Raw genomic sequence first — 26,679 nt, 5'->3', positions numbered from 1 at the left:
ACGTCCCATAAAATCATATCTTTGTCGGGCGGAAACCTTGTATCTTCGCATTTCATTATTTAAATTTTTTTTCATAAATCATTACTATTGGTCAACCTTTACGTCTGTCTGTGGGTTTTGCAAATATTTAACCATTGAAAAGTATTAAAAAGAGCTAGGGACTAATCCGTGATAACTCCATTGGATCCTCAAACTGTCGGTAAAACCTAACTCCATCCACCTCTATTGTATATGAACTGACACATTCTGGACCATCTCTGCTTAAAAATAAAATAAAATAATAATATATATATATATATTATTATATGTATATATAGCCTGTGCGAAGCACTTCAATTTTATAAACATGAGATTTTTTTATAAACATGAGATCCAAATGACAGAAAAAACTGAGCACCCAGATAGCTAAAATAAACCTTTTTTTAGCCTGAAAAAAATGATACAATGCATTTACTGTCTGACAAATCTCTGACATTCACTGGTCAAAAACCTTGGAACTCCATTTGAGCTTGATTTTGGTCAAATGTTAATAATATAATTACACATGCAAGTTTCTGACCATATATGAAGCCACAATATCTACTTTGACAACATATTGTTTAACTCTTTAAAAAATACCGTTTTTTTTTTTAAATTCCTGAAAAGTAGCAGTTTTGGGCATACAAGGTTTGCGCCTGACAGTGAGGATATGCAATAAAACCTGGAATGAGCATTAAAAAAGTAAACAGGGTCAATTTTGTTTTCACGTTGACATTAAAGTCAGCATGAAACGGAAGTTGTGATAGTCTTTTCTTCCACATTGTGACGTATATTCGAGTGAAACGGCTTTTCGAACAAGAAAAATTGGAGGGTGGGACTTGAGTTTGTCCATTGGGGAATTGATTAGAAGGTTGGATTGTTGTGGTTTGATGTTGGTGGATATCATGTGAGTGACAGGTTGTCCCGCTCTCGCACCAATAAACAAACCGAAGAAGAGAAACAAAAGAAGAGAAGAGATGTCGCTGCAAAAGGGAGGGGAAGTTATTTTGATTAAAGATTACGAGGGCACAAAAAAGAAATCATGATATGCACGATTTATGATTTATTATAAATACTGAAATATTCTATAAAAAATAAGAATTGACAAATTTCATTTCATGCTGACTTTAAGGAAGTTGATTTTGGTTTCCGCTCACGTGGTATGGAGTCCAGCAGCTCTCGGACCAACACCTGATGTCCGTGATGAGCCGCTAAGACGGCAGGGTTATCTACGCTGGGCTCCTGTGGAACCACAACCCGCACGTCCTTCAGCAAAAACCGAACAGCGTCCACATCACCGTTCTGAACTGCCAAACGCAGTAGCTCCAGCTACACACACAAACAATAACATTCAGTTAAATCTCTTTCAATAAAAAAAACAGACATTTTGCAAAAAACATTTCCATACCACTATACTTCAGCAATTGTATAAAAAATAAAAATATTTTTTTACTTAAATATTAACTCTGAAACTTGAAAATTAAGCTCTAAGTGTCTTCTTTTTAAAACACACCACAAGTGTCCACATACTTTAGAAAAGATGACCATTACAGACCATATGTGAAACCACATACACATACAGTATCCAGTTCGAGAAATCAGCACTAGGTGGCAGTAATTCACCTTCACAAATGACAGATTACACCAAATTAATGAATAGTTTAGTTTGTATTTTTTGTTTTACAGTACCGTTCAAAAGTTTGGGGTCAATACGTTTTTGAAAGAAGTCTCTTATGCACAACAAAGTTGTATTTATTTATTTAGAAATACAGTGAAAACTGAAAAACGTTCTTATTATTATGTCTAACCAAGATGGCGCCGCAGATGGCTGCCTCGGTGTGGAGCTCTCCAGGTATTGTGTTGTTTTTGTTCATTTGTCCTGTGTTTAGTCATTATTTTCCTATCAGTTTCACCAAAGACGAACTACTGGACATTAGGAAACACACACCAGAAAACTATACAGTTTTTGATTATTCAGACGTTTTGCTGGACATTCTCGTCGGAGGGGCAGCGGTGTTGTTCAAACGCGCGTTCAGACGCAAACGCGGGAAGCGTGCCGGCGCGCTGGTTAAACTCTGCGAGCGTGGCCTGCGCACTGCACTCCCCAGCATTGATCTTGCGAACCTCCGATCCCTTCCTAACAAAATGGACGAACTACTTCTCCTCACAAGGATTAACAAGGATTTTACTAACTCTGCTGCTCTGTGCTTTACTGAAACCTGGCTGAGTGAAGCCATACCGGACAACGCAATACATCTGCCGGGCTTCCAGCTGTTCCGAGCGGATCGCATCGCGGAGCTAACAGGGAAAACGAGAGGTGGTGGATTGTGTTTCTACATTAACGAAAATTGGTGTTCAGATATAACAACACTGAACAAGATATGCTCTCCTAACTTAGAGACCCATTTCATAATTGCAAACCTTTCTACTCGCCACGGGAGTTCTCCTCTTTCATTCTCGTGAATGTTTACATACCTCCAGACGCGTGCGTGAGCGCGGTGCTACAACAGCTGGCTGAACAAATATCTGCAACGGAACAAAGGCACCCGGACTCTCTTCTAATAATTATTGGGGATTTTAACAAAGCAAATCTTTCCCGTGAACTACCAAATACAGACAGCACGTTACATGTCCCACCAGAGACAGAAATATACTGGACCACTGTTACACCACAATAAGGAATGCGTATCACGAGCAGCTTTAGGGCTCTCTGATCACTATTTGGTTAATCTTATTCCGACCTACAGGCAGAAACTGAAATCAGCTAAACCTGTGTTAAGGACTGTTGAAAGATGGACCAATGAAGCAGAGCAGGATCTACAGGCCTGCTTTGATTGCACTGATTGGACTGTTTTTGAAGCTGCTACCACCGATCTGGATGAGCTCACAGATACTGTAACATCATATATAAGTTTCTGTGAGGATACATGCATTCCTACCAGGACATTCTTATCATTCACTAATGATAAACCATGGTTTACTGGGAAACTCAAACACCTTCGTCATGCCAAAGAGGATGCTTACAGAAGTGGGGATAAAATCTTGTATAACCAGGCCAGAAACAGACTGACAAAGGAGATCAGAGTTGCTAAAAGAAGCTACTCAGAAAAACCAGTTTTCATCCAAGCATTATCAGTCTGGAATGGCCTGAGGAACATCACCAACTACAAGTGACCATCCCCCCGATCTGTGGACAATCAACATCTGGCTGACGATTTAAATTCATTTTATTGCAGGTTTGAAAAGCCCTCATTCACACCACACACCGGCTCTAACCTGCACTTCACACATTCACCATCACCTCCTGCACCTCCTGCCATCCAACCTGAGCTTAAGGTCTGTGTGGAGGACGTGAGCCGAGTCTTCAAAAAACAGAAGACTAGGAAAGCCTCAGGCCCAGACGGCATCTCATCTGCTTGTTTAAAAGCCTGTGCTGACCAACTGGCCCCGGTCTTCACACAGATCTTCAACAGATCATTGGAGCAGTGTGAAGTTCCCTGCTGCTTCAAACGCTCCACTATCATTCCGGTCCCCAAAAAACCCAAAATCACTGGACTTAATGACTACAGACCTGTCGCTCTCATGTCTGTGGTCATGAAGTCGTTTGAAAGACTGGTGTTGGCCCACCTGAAGGACATCACTGGACCCCTGCTGGATCCCTTTCAGTTTGCTTACAGAGCAAACAGGTCTGTGGATGATGCAGTCAACATGGGACTGCATTATATCCTGCAACATCTCGACAGACCAGGGACTTATGCAAGGATGCTCTTTGTGGACTTCAGTTCATCCTTCAATACCATCATGCCTGATCTTCTCACATCCAAACTGACCCAGCTCTCCATACCATCCTCGATCTGTCAGTGGATCTCAGCTTCCTGACGGACCGGCAGCAGCGAGTGAGACTGGGGAAACACACATCCAGGACTCTCACCACCAGCACTGGCGCCCTATCAAGGGTGCGTTCTCTCCCCACTGCTCTTCTCCCTGTACACTAATGACTGCACTTCTAAAGACCCCTCTGTCAAGCTCCTGAAATTTGCAGACGACACCACTGTCATCGGTCTCATCCGGAACGGTGATGAGTCTGCTTACAGACTGGAGGTTGAACAGCTGGCTGTCTGCTGCAGTTACAACAACCTTGAGCTGAACACGCTCAAAACAGTGGAGATGATCGTGGACTTCAGGAGGAACAGCTCAGCCCTCCCCCACTCACCATCATGAACAGCACTGTGGAAGCAGTGGAGTCATTCAGGTTCCTGGGCACTACCATCTCTCAGGATCTGAAGTGGGACAATCACATTGACTCCATTGTAAAAAAAGCCCAGCAGAGACTGTACTTCCTTCGCCAGCTGAGGAAGTTCAACTTGCCACAGGAGCTGCTGATTCAGTTCTAGTCAGCCGTCATTGAGTCTGTCTTATGCACATCCATCACTGTCTGGTTTGGTTCAGCTACCAAATCAGACATCAGGAGACTACAACGGACAGTCCGGACTGCGGAGAGGATCATTGGTGCCCCCCTGCCATCCCTCCAGGACCTGTACTCTTCCAGAGTGAGGAAGAGAGCAGGTAAAATCATCACAGACTCCACTCACCCTGGACACCACCTGTTTGAACTGTTACCGTCAAGACGGAGACTCAGAACACTGGCCACAAGAACATCTCGGCACAGGAACAGTTTCTTCCCACAGGCCATTTCCCTCCTGAACAGTTAACACTCCTCCCAAGGCATATGCCTGTAAGTGCAATACTCCCACTGTTTAGTGCAATATCCTACAACTCAGGTGATACTTATACTTATATTTAGATTTATTTATTATAATATTCAAAACACTGTAAATATGTTCATAATCTGTAAATGTGGAAATGTCTATTCTGACTAAACCTAACTGTGATACTTTTTATTCTCATATATTTATATTTTTATTCTTATAATTTGTAGTATTATGTTTCATGTTTCTTGTTGTATTTTGTATATGTCCACTGGAAGCCTCAGCACCAAAACAAATTCCTTGTGTGTGCAAGCACACTTGGCAATAAAGCTCTTTCTGATTCTGATTCTTATCAATGTTGAAAAAGTTGTGCTGCGTGCTTAATATTTTTGAGGAAACAGTGATTTTTTCTAAGGATTCTTAGATGAACAAAGTTCAAAAGAACAGCATTAATTTGAAATAGAATTTTTTTGTAACATTATAAATGTCTTTACTGTCACTTTTGATCAACTTAATGTGTCCTTGCTGATTAAAAGTATTCATTCCTCTCACACCCTAAGGTACAGTATATAGAGTATTTAACTAAAAATAAAATCAGAGACAAACTGTGGTGTAACATATTTGATTAATGTTTTAGATTCGTTTAATTGCTACATAACTGGAAACGGAAAATTAAGTAGAGTAGAACACACTGAACTATGGGATACAGTTTTTATTAAAGTTTGTCCTGGATGAATATTTTGACAAATGTAGTGGATTAGTGAGAGTAGTACGCTAATATGCCATTCCAAAAATAGTCGTTCATTTACAAAATGAGCAACAATATATAAATTAAACAAAAAATATAACTTAACTAAATGACTTAAATATAATTTGAAAAAATAAATAAAAAATACTTCCATTCTCAGTATGACGAATGAACCACAAATTATGTCAAGTGTGATTTATTTTTAATATCTAAGTCATTTGATAATCTTAGTTAAAAAGATTTTACACAAAATTGGAGTAAAAATACAAAAAATGCTTTGTTATATAGGGAATACAAAGCGTTTTTTATTTGCATTTTTTCTCCAATTTTGTGTAAAACCTTTTTGTCATTTCGAAGTTGCTTTGGAAAAATGTGTCTGCTGAATTAATAATAAAATCAAATGATAATGTTTAAAATATATATATATATATTTTTTTTTAAATAGCATTACACTAAACATATGAAGCATTTCATTCTGAGCGTAGGTCAAGTGTTTTAGGGTAACAGAAATATTGAAATATTATATATACACAAATTTCTCATCTCCAAGACAATTGAGCTCAATAAAACACTGAATGCGCAGGACAAATGCGATGAGCGTGGAGGCAGAAGCGGAGGATCAGATGTGTGTTTGTTAACTGCTGGCTGGTTAGGAGCCATTACAGTCACACCATCAATCACCCGTGACCTCATTAGAGACCTGTAACAGCATTTACAGAGGAGTATCACTGCGCAACATCTGACCACATGCTGGAATCTCATCTGTAATCACCTTACTGTGAACAAACCCTTATGATAAATGTTTTCTGCCTTTCTTTTTTAAATCACAGACTAAAACCAGTTTTTTTTAGTACCATAAAAAACATTACCATTGTTTTGCGGTGTGTACTTTGAACTTTCTTTTATTCACAGGTTAGGTAAAGTAGGTCGGGTCTGGCCTAAATGATAAGCATTTTAAAATACTTGGTCAGAAGACTTCTCTGTGCAAGTCCTAAAATACTAAAAGTCAAAGCTTTGGTAGGCAGCTTTTTTAAAATCAATTAAATGTATTTTAATTGGTTACATTTTTTTCTTATAATAGATGTAAAGGAAAATAAAACTCCCCAATTAAAGTGTAAAATACAAGAGATCACACTTTCAAACAAAGGTGTAGTCAGTTCTGGGTTTCTTGACCTCAGCTCTGGGATTCTAGGCATCGGGAGTACTGATGTATGGTCACACTTTAGAATAGGGTCCAATTCTCACTATTAACTACAAATCTTGCCTCAATAAACTCCTAATTACTGTTTATTAATAGTTAACAAGGTCATTGTTAAGTGTAGGTATTGGGTAGGATTAAAGGATGTAGAATCTGGTCATGCAGAATAACGCATTAATATGTGCTTTATAAGTACCATCTCTGCATCCCCCTCTCCCTCCTCCCTTCCTTTCCCCCTGATTCAAGTCACTAAAAGTTCACAGAGAATGTCTATATTTCACATATGATGTATCTTGTGAATCTATTGTTTTTCCTTTTCATGTTTGGTATCATTTTAAATGTCTCAGTGCGATTGGTAAAATGGTCTTAATTTCATTGCAGTCATTGGTATTATGAGAAAGATTGAAAACTTAGGAGAATCCAGTTCTCCTCTTTGGGTCGTGTCTCTTCAAGATATCTGATAATTATCCCCTCTCCCCCGAAACCAGGGGTTACCCCCTGGGGTACATGAATAGACACAAAACAACTCAAACTAATATTTATACAAGCCTTTTGTTCTGGTCTGGGTATATAAGGGTAAGTGGCAGAGCAGTCTTTGGGAACCTGTAACCAGAAAACCCCCATGCAGTGCTGTGTCAGTGTCTTCCCGAGGCTTACACTCGAAACACACTCACACACCACTGTGTGTCTCTGCCAGGAATGCATTTCTTACTCCTAAAGTAATCTTTGAGCAATTTATGTTATGTATTTATTATTTCTGAATTGACTTTTGATCATTTACTTGTGGAATTGGCATGATACATTTTTACCTGACAAATATTCAGATTTTTTTCTAGTATGGATTAATGTGGAGTCTGGTGTTACCTCAAATCTCTTCCAGGATAGATCAAACTGAAGGCACTAATGAATGGAGCATGGATCACAACATTAAGGAGACTTTCTGATTTCTGTCTATCACTGACTTGGCAAGTTGCAGCTCGCGACTATTAAAAAAATTACAACTTTTGTTATGAGTAAGCAGAGAGCGACCGCTTAAGGGTAAAATAGTTTGCTCTGCATCCTCTGACTATTTCAGAACTGGCTAGTTTGTGATCGTGAGAGCACATTCGCGACGTGACGTCTCAAAGCGATACCGGCTCCTTTAATGAACGAATAATTGAAAGAATGGGATACCCAGAATAATCAAAGATCTAAATTAAATCAATCAATATTTATGATTATTTGCTAATAAGAAACACAATCTAAATTTGATTATCATTTGAAATTGGAGTCAGATTAAGCATAGAGCTAAAGTAATATTGAAATAAATAAGGTGAACTTCACTGGAGCGTTGAAAAGACAAACGCATTATACCTTCGCCCACGCCGTTGGATTCCGCGCATAAAGCATAAATCATAAAGCAATTATGCCTAGGGCACCAAAATGGCTAGCAGCGGTACTAGCATAACCTGATGTAACAGTATCCAAAGGGGCAGCCAAGTCATCAGTTTTTTATACACCTGTTGTTTACCACAGACATAAGTTCATCTTTCTTGATTTACGCATGATGTAAATGTCCTAAGATCCAAGATCCTTCTAAAGGCCTCACAGATGCAAGCTCTACGCTTTCAAGTCCTTGAAATCCAGTAAATTCAACCAAGATTGCTGATGTCCTTTAAAGGTTCTTGGAGTAGAACCACAGTACTTTGTGTCCATGAACACACACACACTTATGTATATTGGGCGTCCAGTTTGCCCCCTCCTTCTCATGGGAACGCAGACATATACAGCCCATAATTAACAATTACTGTACATCTCTTCCCATACAGCATGAGGTATTTCTTATTCTTATACAAACAAATACCAATATTGTAAGCAATGCATTATATTCAACACTTAATATGCAGAGAGTAATTACATTTCCTTGATATTATACAAAACTATTCAATTAGGGTCGGTAAAACTTTTAAAAATGTTTTTAACTGAAGTCTCTTATGCTCACACAGGCTGCATTTATTAGATTAAAAATACAGTAGAAAGAGTAATATTGTGAAATATTATTACCAATTTCCAGTCTTCAGTGTCACATTATCCTTCAGAAATCATTTCTAATATGCTAAATTGCTGCATAAGGAACATTTGTAATTATTATCATCAGTTGTGCTCCTTAAAGTCCCCGTGAACCGGAAGTTGCAACCGACTTTACTTCGGTGTTGTGAAGTATTTCCAAGTGAAACGGTATATTGAATAGAGGGCAGGGTTTAACTTTAGCGCACCTCCATCCCTCGCTCATAAGTTAAGTTAAAGGGGTGGTTGATTATGATTTCACTTTTCTAACTTTAGTTAGTGTGTAATGTTGCTGTTTGAGCATAAACAACATCTGCAAAGTTACAATGCTCAAAGTTCAAAGCAAAGGAAGACATTTGCTTTTAAAGAAATCGTTTTTTAAGGACTACAACAAACGGCTGGTAGGGACTACACAACATTCCTCCCGGGTTAGTGACATCAGGTTTTGGCATTATACCACCCCTTTAAGGATATTCAACCCAAGCCATCAAATTGACGTCATAAGAGAAGGAATAATAAAAGTATTTCTATAAAAAAAATCTTTTTAGGACCATTTTAGTTTCATGTTTAAGCATGGAATAGGGTGAATTAATATAAATTAGTCTACATTTGACATTAAGATGTCTGTGGTACTGCAAAAAAATTGCAAATGTGTTTTGCTTGCTAAGAAGGTGGTTGTTCAGGTGTTCTCAATGATTGATAGGTAACTGCTAACCATAAAAAAAATAAAAACATATCACATGGATTTGTTTTATCAAACTAACATAATGGCTGCATTTGAAATAGAATATTCTGAACTCACGCCATTGGTTGAGCCAGAAGGTAACATGTCAGGTGTTTTAAACAAACAGTTCATTGTCAGTGTGTACATATTTCAGGGAAATCAACATGCAAATGATTTACTTAGTTATTTCTGCATATTAAGCTATGATAGGAGGAAGTATTGTAACTTAGAAAATCAATACATTTCACCTGTACTTCTAATGCATGCCTTGTCAAATCCAAATGACTTGAACTTCTTTTTTTTGCTGCTTTTCAAATCACCGTTTTAGTTTGATTGTTATGCCCAAACAGACGACTAGAGCTAGCCTAGAAATCTAGACGCACCCTAGCGGCAGCAAAAATTATTTTGCAGCCAGTGTAGTCTAGCAACTCTCCGTTGACTTTAGAGCTTGAAAAACCAAAAACTGGTCAGGCCAATCAGATCGTGTATAGAGTCGGCGGGCGGGCTTTACATAATGACGACAGAGTTGCGACGGTTCACTGCTACTTGAAAACAAAGAATGGCTGATGCTGCTGGCGAACAGCAGCCTTTCGATTCGGGCTTTGGCCGCGACTCTGGAGGATTTGAAGTTAAACTTTTCTTTGAAACAAGAACAAAAGTTCTGACTCCGTCGCTCTGACTACTTCACCTTCTTCGTTGCTCTGGTTGGTTGTAGCGCTATCCTATTGTGTGCAGAGGGAATTCGAAAGACAACCGATTATCCCGCCCCTCGGATTGAGGAATGCCAATGGAGAGTTCCCAGACCTAACATCTTGATGTAGGTCTGGTATTCCAGGCTAGACTAGAGCAGATTTACAGGCCAAAACATGTTTTAATGTTAAAAACACATCCATCTACCATCAGAAATACCTGCTTATCAGCAAGCCTCACAGACTGTAAACACATGCAATTGAAGTGTTTTGAGTAGGAGGTCTATGGCACGTTTTGAAAGCACATAATTAATGTGTGCAGTGTATTTCACACATTGAACCTCGAGGTGAAAACTAAGAAGCAAGTGTAAAAAAAAAGCTGTGATGTTTAATATTTGTTAATAGGCTCTTTTCTTTTAGTACTGTATTGTGTGTCTATGTAAGACGTATCAAGGGTTTCACTAGAAGCATGTTTTTAGTGCACGCAGATCAGAAAAGCTAACACAGTCTTATGCTAAGCCAAGCCGGATACTGGACCATTGCTCAAATTTAGGTTTATTAATAAAAATAGAATAAAAAACCCAAATCCTCAGTATTAAACTTTGGCGATTAACTCATCGTGCATCGTTTCTGATCCAGACTGATACATAAAATCATGCAATTTACATTTATACATTTGGCAGACGCTTTTATCAAAAGCAACTTACATTGCATTCAAGACAAGTTACAAATTTTTTCAGGTCATGAATTCCCTGAGAATCAAAACCCTTGATGACTTCTTGCTCTCTACTGTCTGAGCTAAAGGAACTTGTTGAGAAGAACTGAAGTGTTTTTTTTTGCTTGTTTACAAGAAAGCACCACACTGCCAACCACCCAGAACAACCTAACATAGCATCTCAGTGGTGAGTTTTACTCACAACCCCCAGTTTGCTGCACATCAATGTCCTTGTAATGAGTGAACTGTAAGTTGATAAGTATGATTAGCAACATTAGAATGTTGCTTTTCAGTATTTCATGAATTATACAATAGTTTGTTTGCCTACTTCTTTGCCTATTTTCATGCCGAAAACCATATTTGAGTAATTAAAAAAATAATGGGTAAAAAAACTATGTAAAAACTGTGGTTTTAACATAAAACTAATAAACGTACTGTGATGCTCATTTCAGAAATAAATGAAACGTGTAAGAAACAAATTTCTGCTCTCAAAAAAAAACATGGCATAGTTTATTATTAACTATTTGCAGTTTCTAAACAAGTGAGAAAATGATCAAACTCACCCCATCCGGTCCCTCTCCGCTGTTATTCTCGCAGGAAAGACGGATTAGCTCGCGTGCCCTCTGGTCCTCTCCATCAGTATAGGCCTCTTGGATGTTCTTCAGAGTGGGCGACTGACTCAAGGAATGGCTGCCAACCGCTGACTGCTTGGCTCCCATCTCCGGAACGCCTGCGATTGGGGCATAGCCACCACAAACAACCCGTAGATTCAGTAAAAGAGAAGGAATCTTAGCACACGCTCATGCTAAAGCAAAGATGACACGATGGGAAATGAGCCCCAGATACAGGAGGAGAGGGAGCAGCCAGGAATCAGGTCAGCCTCATAAAGAATTCACATGCCTTTCCCCCCGGACTGGTGAGGGTGTATTTGCGGAGTCGTGCTTTTCCACGTTCACCTTTGATGTAAAGAGCACCTACTCTCTGGGTGAGTGAGATTGGGAAGAAGATAGTGATGCTCACGAGTACATATGCATATTACATGCATGCAGCTCTAATAGCAAACAACAAAAGCAACAGTCTGGACACAAAACACACTTAAAGTGAAAAAGGCATGAATATTGGTAGTTTGCATGAAATATTTTTGGGAAGTTAACATGATCTGTGGTTTGACATACTATTGCTAAACTCTATTTAAAGCTTTTTAAAGGCATTTTAATCATTCTTTTGTAATTATTATGCATGTAGGTTTGCCACCTTGTATTGTTTTACAAACTAAATGAAATATTTGTACTTTGAAAAATCTATTTGTCACACTACATTTAAAATGAACTAGATAGATGGAACGATAGACAGAACATTTGAGTAATAGAACAATAGACATGCAGATAGACAGAATGATAGAACAATAGACATGCAGAAAGACAGAATGATAGATCCAGACAAATAGAACGATAGACAAACCGTTTGAATGATAGAATGATAGACAGACAGAGACAGGCAGATAGACAGACAATGGACAGAGTGATGGACAGGCAGAGAGACAGGCAGATAGACAGCGCGATGGACAGGCAGATAGACAGAACGATGGACAGGCAGATAGACAGAACGATAGACAGAGAGATGGACAGAACGATAGACAGCAGATAGACAGAGATGGACAGAACGATAGACAGAACGATGGATGGAACGATAGACAGCAGATAGACAGAACGATGGAGAGGCAGAGAGACAGAACGACGGACAGGCAGAGAGACAGAACGACGGACAGGCAGAGAGACAGAACGACGGACAGGCAGAGAGACAGAACGACGGACAGGCAGATAGACAAAACAATAGACAGGCAGAGAGACAGGCAGATAGACAGAGCGATGGACAGGCAGAGAGACATAACGACGGACAGGCAGAGAGACAGAACGACGGACAGGCAGAGAGACAGAACGATGGACAGAACGATAGACAGCAGATAGACAGAACGACGGACAGGCAGAGAGACAGAACAACGGACAGACGGACAGGCAGAGAGACAGAACGACGGACAGGCAGAGAGACAGAACGACGGACAGGCAGAGAGACAGAACGACGGACAGGCAGATAGACAAAACAATAGACAGGCAGAGAGACAGGCAGATAGACAGAGCGATGGACAGGCAGAGAGACATAACGACGGACAGGCAGAGAGACAGAACGACGGACAGGCAGAGAGACAGAACGATGGACAGAACGATAGACAGCAGATAGACAGAACGACGGACAGGCAGAGAGACAGAACGACGGACAGGCAGAGAGACAGAACGACGGACAGGCAGATAGACAGAACAATAGACAGGAAGAGAGACAGGCAGATAGACAGAACGATGGACAGGCAGATAGACAGAACGATAGACAGCAGATAGACAGAACGACGGACAGGCAGAGAAACAGAACGACGGACAGGTAAAGAGTCAGAACGACGGACAGGCAAAGAGACAGAACGATGGACAGGCAGATAGACAGAACGACGGACAGGCAGATAGACAGAACGATGGACAGGCAGATAGACAGAACGATAGACAGCAGATAGACAGCAGATAGACAGAACGACGGACAGGCAGAGAGTCAGAACGACGGACAGGCAGATAGACAGAGCGATGGACAGGCAGAGAGACAGGCAGATAGACAGAACGATGGACAGGCAGATAGACAGAACGATAGATAGAGAGATGGACAGAACGATAGACAGTAGATAGACAGAACGATAGACAGCAGATAGACAGAACGATAGACAGAACGACGGACAGGCAGAGAGACAGGCAGAGAGACAGAACGACGGACAGGCAGATGGACAGAACGACGGACAGGCAGAGAGACAGAACGACGGACAGGCAGAGAGACAGAACGACGGACAGGCAGATAGACAGAACAATAGACAGGCAGAGAGACAGGCAGATAGACAGAGTGATGGACAGGCAGAGAGACAGGCAGATAGACAGCGCGATGGACAGGCAGATAGATAGAACGATGGACAGGCAGACAGACAGAACGATAGACAGAGAGATGGACAGAACGATAGACAGCAGATAGACAGAGATGGACAGAATGATAGACAGCAGATACACAGAACGATAGACAGCAGATAGACAGAACGATGGACAGAACGATAGACAGAACGATAGACAGCAGATAGACAGAACGATGGAGAGGCAGAGAGACAGAACGATGGACAGGCAGATAGAACGACGGACAGGCAGAGAGACAGAACGACGGACAGGCAGATAGACAGGCAGATAGACAGAGCGATGGACAGGCAGATAGACAGAGCGATGGACAGGCAGAGAGACAGGCAGGACAGGCAGATAGACAGCCAGATAGACAGAGCGATGGACAGGCAGATAGACAGAGCGATGGACAGGCAGATAGACAGAGCGATGGACAGGCAGAGAGACCGGCAGATAGACAGAACGATGGACAGGCAGATAGACAGAACGATAGACAGAGAGATGGACAGAACGTTAGACAGTAGATAGACAGAGAGATGGACCGAACGATAGACAGCAGATAGACATAACGATTGACAGCAGATAGACAGAACGATAGACAGAACGACGGACAGGCAGAGAGACAGGCAGAGAGACAGAACGACAGACAGGCAGAGAGAGAAAGACGGACAGGCAGAGAGACAGAACGACGGACAGGCAGATAGACAGAACAATAGACAGGCAGAGAGACAGGCAGATAGACAGAGTGATGGACAGGCAGAGAGACAGGCAGATAAACAGCACGATGGACAGGCAGATAGACAGAACGATAGACAGAGAGATGGACAGAACGATAGACAGCAGATAGACAGAGATGGACAGAACGATAGACAGCAGATAGACAGAACGATAGACAGCAGATAGACAGAACGATAGACAGCAGATAGACAGAACGATGGACAGAACGATAGACAGAACGATGGACAGAACGATAGACAGGCAGAGAGACAGAACGATGGACAGGCAGATAGACAGAACGACGGACAGGCAGAGAGACAGAACGACGGACAGGCAGATAGACAGAACAATAGACAGGCAGAGAGACAGGCAGATAGACAGAGCGATGGACAGGCAGAGAGACAGAACGACGGACAGGCAGAGAGACAGAACGACAGACAGGCAGAGAGACAGGCAGATAGACAGAACGACGGACAGGCAGATAGACAGGCAGATAGACAGAGCGATGGACAGGCAGATAGACAGAGCGATGGACAGGCAGAGAGACAGGCAGGACAGGCAGATAGACAGCCAGATAGACAGAGCGATGGACAGGCAGATAGACAGAGCGATGGACAGGCAGAGAGACAGAGCGATGGACAGGCAGAGAGACAGAACGATGGACAGGCAGATAGACAGAACGATAGACAGAGAGATGGACAGAACGTTAGACAGTAGATAGACAGAGAGATGGACAGAACGATAGACAGCAGATAGACAGAACGATTGACAGCAGATAGACAGAACGATAGACAGAACGACGGACAGGCAGAGAGACAGGCAGAGAGACAGAACGACGGACAGGCAGAGAGAGAAAGACGGACAGGCAGAGAGACAGAACGACGGACAGGCAGATAGACAGAACAATAGACAGGCAGAGAGACAGGCAGATAGACAGAGTGATGGACAGGCAGAGAGACAGGCAGATAAACAGCACGATGGACAGGCAGATAGACAGAACGATAGACAGAGAGATGGACAGAACGATAGACAGCAGATAGACAGAGATGGACAGAACGATAGACAGCAGATAGACAGAACGATAGACAGCAGATAGACAGAACGATAGACAGCAGATAGACAGAACGATGGACAGAACGATGGACAGAACGATAGACAGGCAGAGAGACAGAACGATGGACAGGCAGATAGACAGAACGACGGACAGGCAGAGAGACAGAACGACGGACAGGCAGATAGACAGAACAATAGACAGGCAGAGAGACAGGCAGATAGACAGAGCGATGGACAGGCAGAGAGACAGAACGACGGACAGGCAGAGAGACAGAACGACAGACAGGCAGAGAGACAGACAGATAGACAGAACGACGGACAGGCAGAGAGACAGAACGACGGACAGGCAGAGAGACAGAACGACGGACAGGCAGAGAGAAAGAACGACGGACAGGCAGAGAGACAGAACGTTGGACAGAACGATAGACAGCAGATAGACAGAACGATGGACAGGCAGAGAGACAGAACAACGGACAGGCAGAGAGACAGAACGACGGACAGGCAGATAGACAGAACAATAGACAGGCAGAGAGACAGGCAGATAGACAGAACGATGGACAGGCAGATAGACAGAACGATAGACAGCAGATAGACAGCAGATAGACGGAACGACGGACAGGCAGAGAGTCAGAACGACGGACAGGCAGAGAGACAGAATGACGGACAGGCAGAGAGACAGAATGACGGACAGGCAGAGAGACAGGCAGATAGACAGAACGATGGACAGGCAGATAGACAGAACGATAGACAGCAGATAGACAGCAGATAGACAGAACGACGGACAGGCAGAGAGTCAGAACGACGGACAGGCAGATAGACAGGCAGATAGACAGAGCGATGGACAGGCAGATGGACAGGCAGATGGACAGAGCGATGGACAGGCAGAGAGACAGGCAGATAGACAGAACGATGGACAGGCAGATAGACAGAACGATAGACTGAGAGATGGACAGAACGATAGACAGCAGATAGACAGAACGATAGACAGCAGATAGACAGAACGATGGACAGAGAGATGGACAGAACAATAGAGAGATGGACAGAACGATAGACAGCAGATAGACAGAGAGATGGACAGAACGATAGTCAGCAGATAGAGAGAACGATGGAGAGGCAGAGAGACAGAACGATGGACAGAACGCTAGACAGCAGATAGACAGAACGATGGACAGGCAGATAGACAGAGTGATGGACAGAACGACGGACAGGCAGAGAGACAGAACGATGGACAGAACGATCGACAGCAGATAGAAAGAGTGATGGACAGGCAGAGAGAAACAGAACGATAGACAGCAGAGAGACAGAACGATGGACAGAATGATAGACAGCAGATAGACAGAACGATGGACAGGCAGATAGACAGAGTGATGGACAGAACGACGGACAGGCAGAGAGACAGAACGATGGACAGAACGATCGACAGCAGATAGAAAGAGTGATGGACAGGCAGAGAGAAACAGAACGATAGACAGCAGAGAGACAGAACGATGGACAGAACGCTAGACAGCAGATAGACAGAACGATGGACAGGCAGATAGACAGAGTGATGGACAGAACGACGGACAGGCAGAGAGACAGAACGATGGACAGAACGATCGACAGCAGATAGAAAGAGTGATGGACAGGCAGAGAGAAACAGAACGATAGACAGCAGATAGACAGAACGACGGACAGGCAGAGAGAGACAGAACGATGGACAGAATGATAGACAGCAGAGAGACAGAGTGATGGACAGGCAGAGAGACAGAACGACGGACAGGCAGAGAGACAGAACGACGGACAGGCAGACAGACAGAACGACGGACGGACAGGCAGACAGACAGAACGACGGACAGGCAGAGAGAACGACGGACAGGCAGAGAGACAGAACGACGGACAGGCAGAGAGACAGAACGACGGACAGGCAGAGAGACAGAACGACGGACAGGCAGAGAGACAGAACGTTGGACAGAACGCTAGACAGCAGATAGACAGAACGATGGACAGGCAGATAGACAGAGTGATGGACAGAACGACGGACAGGCAGAGAGATAGAACGATGGACAGAACGATGGACAGCAGATAGAAAGAGTGATGGACAGGCAGAGAGGAACAGAACGATAGACAGCAGAGAGACAGAACGATGGACAGAATGATAGACAGCAGATAGACAGAACGACGGACAGGCAGAGAGACAGGCAGATAGACAAAACGATAGACAGCAGATGGACAGAGCGATGGACAGGCAGATAGACAAAACGATAGACAGCAGATAGACAGAGCGATGGACAGAACGATGGACAGAACGCTGGACAGCAGATAGACAGAACGCTGGACAGCAGATAGACAGAACGATGGACAGGCAGATAGATAGAGTGATAGACAGAACGCTAGACAGCAGATGGACAGAACGATGGACAGGCAGATAGACAGCAGATAGACAGAGCGATGGACAGAACGATGGACAGAACGCTAGACAGCAGATATTCAGAACGATGGACAGGCAGATAGACAGAGTGATGGACAGAACAATAGACAGCAGATAGACAGAACGACGGACAGGCAGAGAGATAGAACGATGGAAGGAACGATCGACAGCAGAAAGACAGAGCGATGGACAGGCAGAGAGAAACAAAACGATAGACAGCAGATATAGACAGAGCGAAGGACAGGCAGATAGACAAAACGATAGACAGCAGATAGACAGAGCGAAGGACAGAACGATGGACAGGCAGAGAGACAGGCAGAGAGACAGGCAGAGAGTCAGGCAGAGAGTCAGGCAGAGAGTCAGGCAGAGAGTCAGGCAGAGAGTCAGGCAGAGAGTCAGGCAGAGAGTCAGGCAGAGAGACTGGCAGTAAGACCGAGCGATGGACAGAACGATAGACAGAATGATGGACAGAACGATGGACAGGCAGAGAGACAGGCAGAGAGACAGGGCATGGACAGAACGATAGACAGAATGTTGGACAGGCAGATAGACAGAACGATAGATTTTTATTGGGGTAAACTACACCTTTAATAATTTATTTTAATATCTCTGCGTAGATCATCAGCCAGAAATGGGAGTTTTATGATATCAATCCAAGAGGCCAGTGAAGGTCAAATCAGTCACTCCCTCCTATTATTCACATTACTCCATCGAGCCCTTTAACATTTATCTGGTGAATGTGGCCAGTGGCAGACGCTGCTCCATTAACATCAGGTCTGCTTTGATGTAAAGGAGCCAGACCTGCAGGTAAGTGCCGGTATGGCTGTGTGCTTTAATAGAAGAGACTCATATGAATAATTGAGAACATTTTTCTGATGATGAGAGGCCGGAGAAAGCCTGAGGGAGGGTAACCATTAGAACAAATCCAGCCTGCATCAATACGGTCTCAGATCACGTATCGCCCAGACCAAATCAACCTGGAGGAGAAACCAAAGCCAAGACAATATCTTCGTTCTGAAACCACCAAGCTGACAACATAGACAGATTTGAAGGTATTTATGATGCTCCTAATGTGAAGGAAAGATGAGCATGAACAGTTCAACTTGTTGCAACTCCAAATTCGCTCGTGTCACCTTAAATCAATGACTGTAAATGAAAATGAATAACTTCACAAAAATAAAAACACATCACAAAAAGCCCAGTGAAAAAGTTCATCCAAGATTGTAGACAAAGTGGGAGAATTGTGGACTAAGAATACACTTTTATTTCAATACTGATTTTAATAATAAATTAAAAAAGATTTTTTGTAAGTTTATGTTTTTATCTAATATTTATACTTTATTTTTTATTTCAATTACCAAAATCTTTTTTATAGCTTTAGTTAATAACAACACTGCAACAGACATAAATATGGATAGGCAGATAGAATGATAGATAGACAGGCAGACAGGTAGACATACAGATAGATAGACAGACAGACAATGATAGAGCGATAGACAGAATCATAGAATGATAAATAAAGTGATAGATAGATAGACAGACAGACAGACTTATCGAATTATAGAATGACAGACAAAACGTTTGAATGATAGAACGATAGAACGACAGACAGATATATCAACAGAACGATAAACAGAATGATATAACGACGAACAGATAGAGAGACAGAATGATTGAATGAATGACATACAGACAGAATGATCAAATAAACCGATAGAACAATAGATATGTGTGTAAAAGATAAAAATGATCTTAATTAATCTATGTGTGTAAAGACAAAAATTAAGAGAGCTCACTGTCAACAATGGGCTGAGCAAAAGGTTGAATATTCACAATACAGTTGCAATGATTTTGCTGGCTATATGAAATCAAAAGGTGTTTTAATAGCATATCCAATTTACATTTCAGCAAAAAAAAAATTGGTGAGTTTGACTCTTTACAATGTAATTCATTTCAAATTGTCCGTTTCAATGAATCGATTTAAAATCTGATGCAATTATTCATTTGTATCACCCTGAAATGTTAACGAAAGTCTCAAAATGGCATGTTTAATGTATTAAAATGTTTTATATAACAATATGCTGTATTTTGGTAAATATTCCATGCATATAAATAAACGTTATCTTTGTGCTCATTTAGAAAAAAGAAATGTGGAGAAAATGTATTAAATATTTTGAATCTACAATGGCTGCTCTCAATAATATATATTAATGATGTCATATACTGTCTGCATATAATTTATGCAAATACACAAATATCAAGATATGTTAAATTTATCAATATTCAACTCTGAAAAATATCAATATACAACTCTAGATATGATAATGCAAACCTCTTAAATTAAAATAAGCTCTAGAAAAGACACATTAAAGGGATAGTTGACCCAAAAATTTAAATTCTGTCATTAATTACTAACCCTCATGTCGACTTTTGTTCATCTTCAGAACACAAATGAAGATCTTTTTGATGAAATCGAAGAGCTTTCTGTCCCTCCATTGACAGCTTGGCAACTACCTCTTTCAAGCCCCAGAAAGATAGTAAAGTCCTCATAAGTGATCCATGTGACTACAGTGGAACTTCATTTGTGTTCCTCAGATGAATGAAAGTCTTGCGGGTTTGGAACGACATGGGTGAGTAATTAATGACAGAAACCCCTAAACACTCATTTACATATAAATGAAGTGTTAACACTTACTCAACATCTGCTGATTAGATCAAAGGCCTATAAATTTAACTTTTTCATAACTTTCACCATATTTTATTACCACTTCATCCCCTTAAACTATAGAAAACGTTTAAAGTTGGCTGCCGCTAAGTATAAGACTACCAGCTTCTACTAAGACAAGCACAATCTATCCAGACCACTCAAACCATATGACAAATCAGACAACGAAAAGAAAGTCTGAGGATGATAACAAAGACAAAGAAAAAATGTGAAGGTATAAAGAGTCAATGAAAGGTTCACCACACTATCACTTCTCGTTAAACCCAATTCCCACTATGAACACTGACCTGAAACGCAGGAAAGAACCAAGACATCCACAATCCAAACACGCTGAGCGCTGTCAGCTACACGTACCTTATCATTCTGCACGGATCTATCCGGCAAACATCTCATTACTGTCCGTCACAAATCCACAAGCTTGATGTACGTCCAGTACCTGGAGCTTAAACCTCACTATAGAGCAGAAAGATGCTTCACAGAACGAGAATCCCGTCCCCTCCCTCCATGCTGTCCTTAATGGCAAGGTTAGCTTACACTGCAAACACATTAAAGAGTGAAACCCAACCCACCCTGGCCTGCTGCTGTGTCTCTGTCCCTCCCAAGAGGACCTCAGATTGCGTTTGCAGCTAGCTCAAGCCGCGCTAAGCCAGATTAGCGCATTGGCATCTTTCTACAGCATGTGTTACCATCACACAAGACCAGCGCTGCTCAGACGACACACTCAATCACACACAGATATGTGACGGGACTCAGACATGAGCCACGCTGCTCTAACACACACAGATGGATGCACGCAAAGTCACTGTTGCTAATGGCAACGGTGTTGCTGATGCTGAGCCGGCAGGGAAAAGGAAACCCGACACCTTTTGCATGAGATTTCACCTCTGGGGGGATATTGACTGTTTTTTTTATGGGATGCTTACTTCATCTGTTTTCCGGCAGAATGCAACGCAGTGCAACCCAGAAATTATATACTGTGGGTTGTGAAAGTATTCACACCCCTTCAATTTATTTTTCACATTTTATGTTGCCGCATTGTTAAATTACTTAAAAAAAAAAATCTACATCAATCTACACTCCATACACCATAATAACAAAGCAAAAATCAGATTTGCGACAACTTGGCCAATTTAAAAATTTAAAAATTAAAAAAACTGAGATTCATACCCTTTTCTGGGACACTTTCCAATTTCACTTGTAGATATTACTGCACTTTGAGTGGAGTTAATCTGTGGCGAATTGAATGGGTATGATTTGTAAAGGTACACACCTCTCAATAAAATGTCTGAAAATGCATATCACAGCAAAAACCAAGCCATGAGGCCAAAAGAACTGTCTGTAGAGCTCAGAGACAGTATTATATCAAGGCACAAATTTGGGAAGACTACAAAAAACGACTCCATAATCCTTAATGGAAGAAGTTTGAAAAAAACACTCTTCCTAGAGCTGGCCTCCTGGCCAAACTGAGCAATTGATGGAAACGACTTGGTTCTTGATGACCAAGAAGCTAATTGTCACTCTGGTTGTGATATCCAACCTGACAGAGCTCGAGAGGATCTAAGGAGAATAATGGCAGAAAATCGCCAAATGCGGATGTGCAAAGCTTTTCGCATCATAGCCAAAAAGACTTGAGTCTGTGAGGTGCTTTAACTAAATACTGAGTTGAGAGTTTGAATACTTATCCAATGTACTCAATAAAATTTTTCCTTTTTAATAAATTTGCAAAGTTGTCACAAATCTTTATTTTTTGCTTTGTCATTATGGTGTATGAAGTATAGATTAATGTGGAAAAAAAAGTAATTTGAAGTAGTTTAACATAAGGCAGCAACTTTTGCAAGAAGGCAATGTATATTACAACTGTCGGGATGGCCAAAAAGGAATAAAGTTCATCGGACTGCTAAATTAATGTTACATTTTGAATTGGCTGAATGCCAGTAAAAAGTTGAGGCACATGTGACTACATTTATAAATGCAATTTAAACAGGTTAAATATCTAAAATAAGTGTTGAAGACATTTTTGTCACTGCTCTGGGAGAAATATGTTACTGTGAAACATCTACTATAATATTTTTTTGTGTGTGATTTATACATTAGTCATGCTAGCCCAGGCTAAGCAGCCAAAACTAATACAAATATGTGCAATATATATTTATCAATGTCAAATGTTTGGACCCACTCATTCTTTATTATGACTATTTTCCACATTCACCATAAATAAATATCCTATTATATAATTTTATTTATCATTGTGTCATCAGAGAAGAGAAGAGATGTCACTGCAAGAGGGAAGGGAAGTTATTTCTCTATATGAATCTGTGGTCAACCCAATATTAATCAGTATCCAGATTTGACTAAAGAGTGAGAGCTAAATGCACATACTGAATAATGCAAATCAAATGCAAGGATACAGCCCACCTCCACAATCAAACTTGAGTATATGTGAGAGGAAATGACGAGCAATGCTATAAACACCTATCTGAAGAAAAGCTGGGTTTCAGTTCATATTTCTAAATATACTGTTCAGACTGTGAAGTTCCTCGAACCAGAACTGCACTACTGATGTTGTTTAAGGCTTCAGAGGGGTGAAATGAACAACTAAAAAGGAACAAATTATACATGCTGCTTCTTACATGGTACACTAGGCCGAATTGAATTCACTTTTAGTATCACTATATCAATTTCTCACTTACATGACACAGTAAAGTCGCTGAACTGGTGTTTCTCTCAGAGGGAAATATTAACCTTCATAGTGGTATGATTATACAAATTGAATAAATCCACAAACTGACACACTTCTGTTTATGCACTGTCGGGCAATTTGGAAAACAATGAGGAAGTTTCTCTGACTTCAGTATGTCTTCACTGAGAAAAATGTCACTGTTTTTACAGTTTATTTAGAGGATCTACTATGAATCTCTGTCTAAGTGATGTTCTGGAGACGTTAAAAATGTAATATTATTTTTTGCAAGTAGATCACTGCCAGACCAAGTGCCAAATGTGCGAAATGTACAGGGAAAACTACAAAATAATTAATTAAATAATTATCGGTTTAAATAAATATTTCGGTTTAAAGATATAATCTAAATAATGAATGAATGAATGAATGAATGAATAAATAAATAAATAAATAAAATAAAAATGTAATAATTTAAAAATAAAAACATATATTTAATAAAAAAATTAAATAATATACATCAAAACAAAATAAATAAATGCAATATTTGATAATAATAATTTAAAAATAAAATAAAAATAGACATTAATTATTTAAAAAAGTATATATAAATAAACAAGCAAACAAACTTTACTGTGTCCTGTGAGAGTTTGAGATTAATTTCGGACCCTGTTGAATGTAGAAAGGTTTTTTTTACCATCTTGCTCCTCCATGCTGCTGGTGATGCCGCCTGGATCTGCAGTCTCTCTGACATTCCAGTACGACGACATATTTCAGGCTAAAAGCTGCCGTTTCATTCTGAGGACGTCATCATTGATTGAAGATTTGTGAAATACCCCTTGAGGAACAGATTGTGAGACATCCATCAATTTGCTTGTCTTAAAAAATTCAGAGACACTTATAGACGTGAAAAGGAACAAGACAACATGTAGTGCAACAGAATATATCATTTTAGAATATTCATTGCATTGTTGCAATACATGAACAACAAATAAAAAAGAATGACTCTCTATTATACACATTACTGGTGTTATTCATAGGTGAAGGTTGTTTAAAAACACAAAATTGTCTTTATGAACCCTTACTTTTGAAGTCTAATTCTGTTTCCTTTGGAAATAGGTCAAAATATGAAAGTAAAGTTATTTGTTTTAAAGTTGTTAGTTTTACAATGATTTAAATATGAAAATACAGCAACAACAGTGGCATAATTTTCATTTAGTTCCTCATAATATGCTAATGCCAACCATCTTTTAATAGATGTCCAATCTAAAGTAAGTCTGCTGATATCTTGCTTTCAATTTTAAGAGCTAGACGTCAGCTGATTCAAATACCAACTGTCCAATCTAACAATAATTCTACAAGTCTACAATCCACAACAAGAAACTGATGTATCCAGCAAAACCCTTTTCCAGAGCTGATGTGTTGTGCCAGCTAATGATGTGACTCATTTTTCCTTGGCTTGAGGTCATTGGTCATTTGGTTACAAACAAAACAAGCTTTCTTTGGCGAGTTACAGTAGGCTACATTGAATTTTAATGAGTGACCTCTGAAATGCTGGTACGGCCAGACACATTTTGACTCGCATTTTGCAATTACATGTTTTGAAAGAAAGAATGAGTCCCATATGCAACATCACGGAATGTCAAACACTTTAAAATTCCATGGTAAACGTTTAGCACCATATCAAAGTACTGTCAAATGTTCCATCACGAATGAACCATGGTACAGTACTTTATTGGGTAGGCGTGTATGTAGCCTACCCCAGATATTAACATTTACAACTTATTTTTAATTAAGCAGGAGAGGCCGGGGCTAGCCTATATTTTTAAACATCATTTTGAAAATATAGTATGGACACAAACGTGTAAGACATGACTACAGAAATATATATATATATATATATATATATATATATATATATATATATATATATATATATATATATATATATATATGTTAAATATATAAGTTATTATTATATATTTCCATTGTTGGTATCCAGGAAAAATCCAGGGCACACTTTGGCCAGCTGGACATATTGACACAAAATAGCCACCGGGGTAAGTTGTCTCTATGGAAATAGGGTTTTCAGCCCATTTAAACATTAAAACAATCATGAAACAAAACAATTCATGAACAGTAACAATTTAACACGAGTTTGAAACTAGCTACAAGAAAAATCACTGCTATAGCAAACTTCAGACCTACTTATATCTGTAACAACTTGCTTCGGGCTCCTCAAATTGTTGAATAAATGTTACAGTTTACAATATCTCACATACACAACCTCCGCACCTGTACTGCAAATGCTGCACGCCGCGCTAAATATAAAGGCTGCACGCGCACGACGCGCGAATTAATGCAAGCGTTCCAAACCAAACTAACTAGACGTGTTACGTTGCGTTGCGACGCAGACTGTGTAGATGAGGAATACATGCCGTGTTTAGTCAACAACATTATAAGGTAGTTTAGTACACTTACCACACAGTTGAATACATGATATATCCCGTAAGACCAAGGAATAAAGCGGGGATCCTCAGATGCTTTCGGTTTGGATCAGTTTCGTAGACGCTCACGGTTGAAACAAGATTTCTACTTCCTGATCTGAGGGACAATCTTTCCTGAGGAGCTGAGAGTCTGCTTCTCATTGCGCGCGCACGCACGCACACACACACACGCTCGCGCTTGTTTTCAAACCTGCTGGGGACTTTCCCCGTCCCTCACAAATTTTACATTTCCATCAAGACATTAATAAATATGACACAGGTGTATTTTCTCGTTGGCTGTCCATATGTAGGGTGACTTCAGAGTTTATTGGGACACATGTTGTTGCCATTGGAAAAAGTGGGCCAATCAACCTGAATTCACGGTTTCTGTTATGAAACCTGTTTACATGATACTTAGCGAAACTTGTTTTGCCAAGTTTATTTCATTCACTTCAAATGTCTTCACTAATCAAGTTCCAGCATGTTTCACTATATTTGTAAGGACGTTTTCAGAAGTAGGCTATTATCAAACTACATTTTCTATAGAATATAAAAGAGGACACATCATACATTTCTGTTTCTGGCACTTTTATGTCAGAGAGGCTGATTCTATTAAAAGTAACATATTTTAAATAAAAATAATAATCTTTTTGTAATGTGAAAGTAATATTTTAATCTATCTTGGAATGTTTTTGCCATCTTTTCTTTTGCCGTTTTTGCAGAATTGTATTGCTTTTATTTTAGGTTTATGTAAATCTACTTGTTTTCAAATACAGATTTTATTTTTGAAATACC

General features: G+C 40.4%; 1 protein-coding gene across 2 annotated transcripts in view; it reads right to left on the bottom strand.

Annotated features, from left to right (window-relative positions):
• Positions 1-26,278, bottom strand: part of lrrk1 (leucine-rich repeat kinase 1) — a 96,935-nt gene extending 70,657 nt beyond the window's left edge. Inside the window, exons 1-4 of one of the 2 annotated variants that reach the window (XM_077227976.1) lie at positions 25,880-26,278; positions 24,096-24,236; positions 11,411-11,577; positions 1,176-1,347 (exon numbers count right to left, since the gene is read on the bottom strand). In XM_077227976.1, the coding sequence (XP_077084091.1) occupies positions 1,176-1,347; positions 11,411-11,577; positions 24,096-24,168 (412 nt within the window). In that variant the 5' untranslated portion in view covers positions 24,169-24,236; positions 25,880-26,278. Of the gene's footprint in view, positions 1-1,175; positions 1,348-11,410; positions 11,578-21,078; positions 21,101-24,095; positions 24,237-25,879 lie in introns of those variants that run through there. The other variant, XM_077227977.1, reaches the window with a different exon arrangement.
• Between the last annotated feature and the right edge of the window lie 401 nt (positions 26,279-26,679).

Source organism: Siphateles boraxobius, unplaced genomic scaffold (genome assembly GCF_051911475.1).
Source record: "Siphateles boraxobius isolate OS27281-9 unplaced genomic scaffold, OSU_SipBor_1 130, whole genome shotgun sequence".
Classification (NCBI taxonomy): domain Eukaryota; kingdom Metazoa; phylum Chordata; class Actinopteri; order Cypriniformes; family Leuciscidae; genus Siphateles; species Siphateles boraxobius.
Note: the sequence above shows the minus strand (reverse complement) of the source record. Positions and strands in the feature narration are given on the sequence as shown.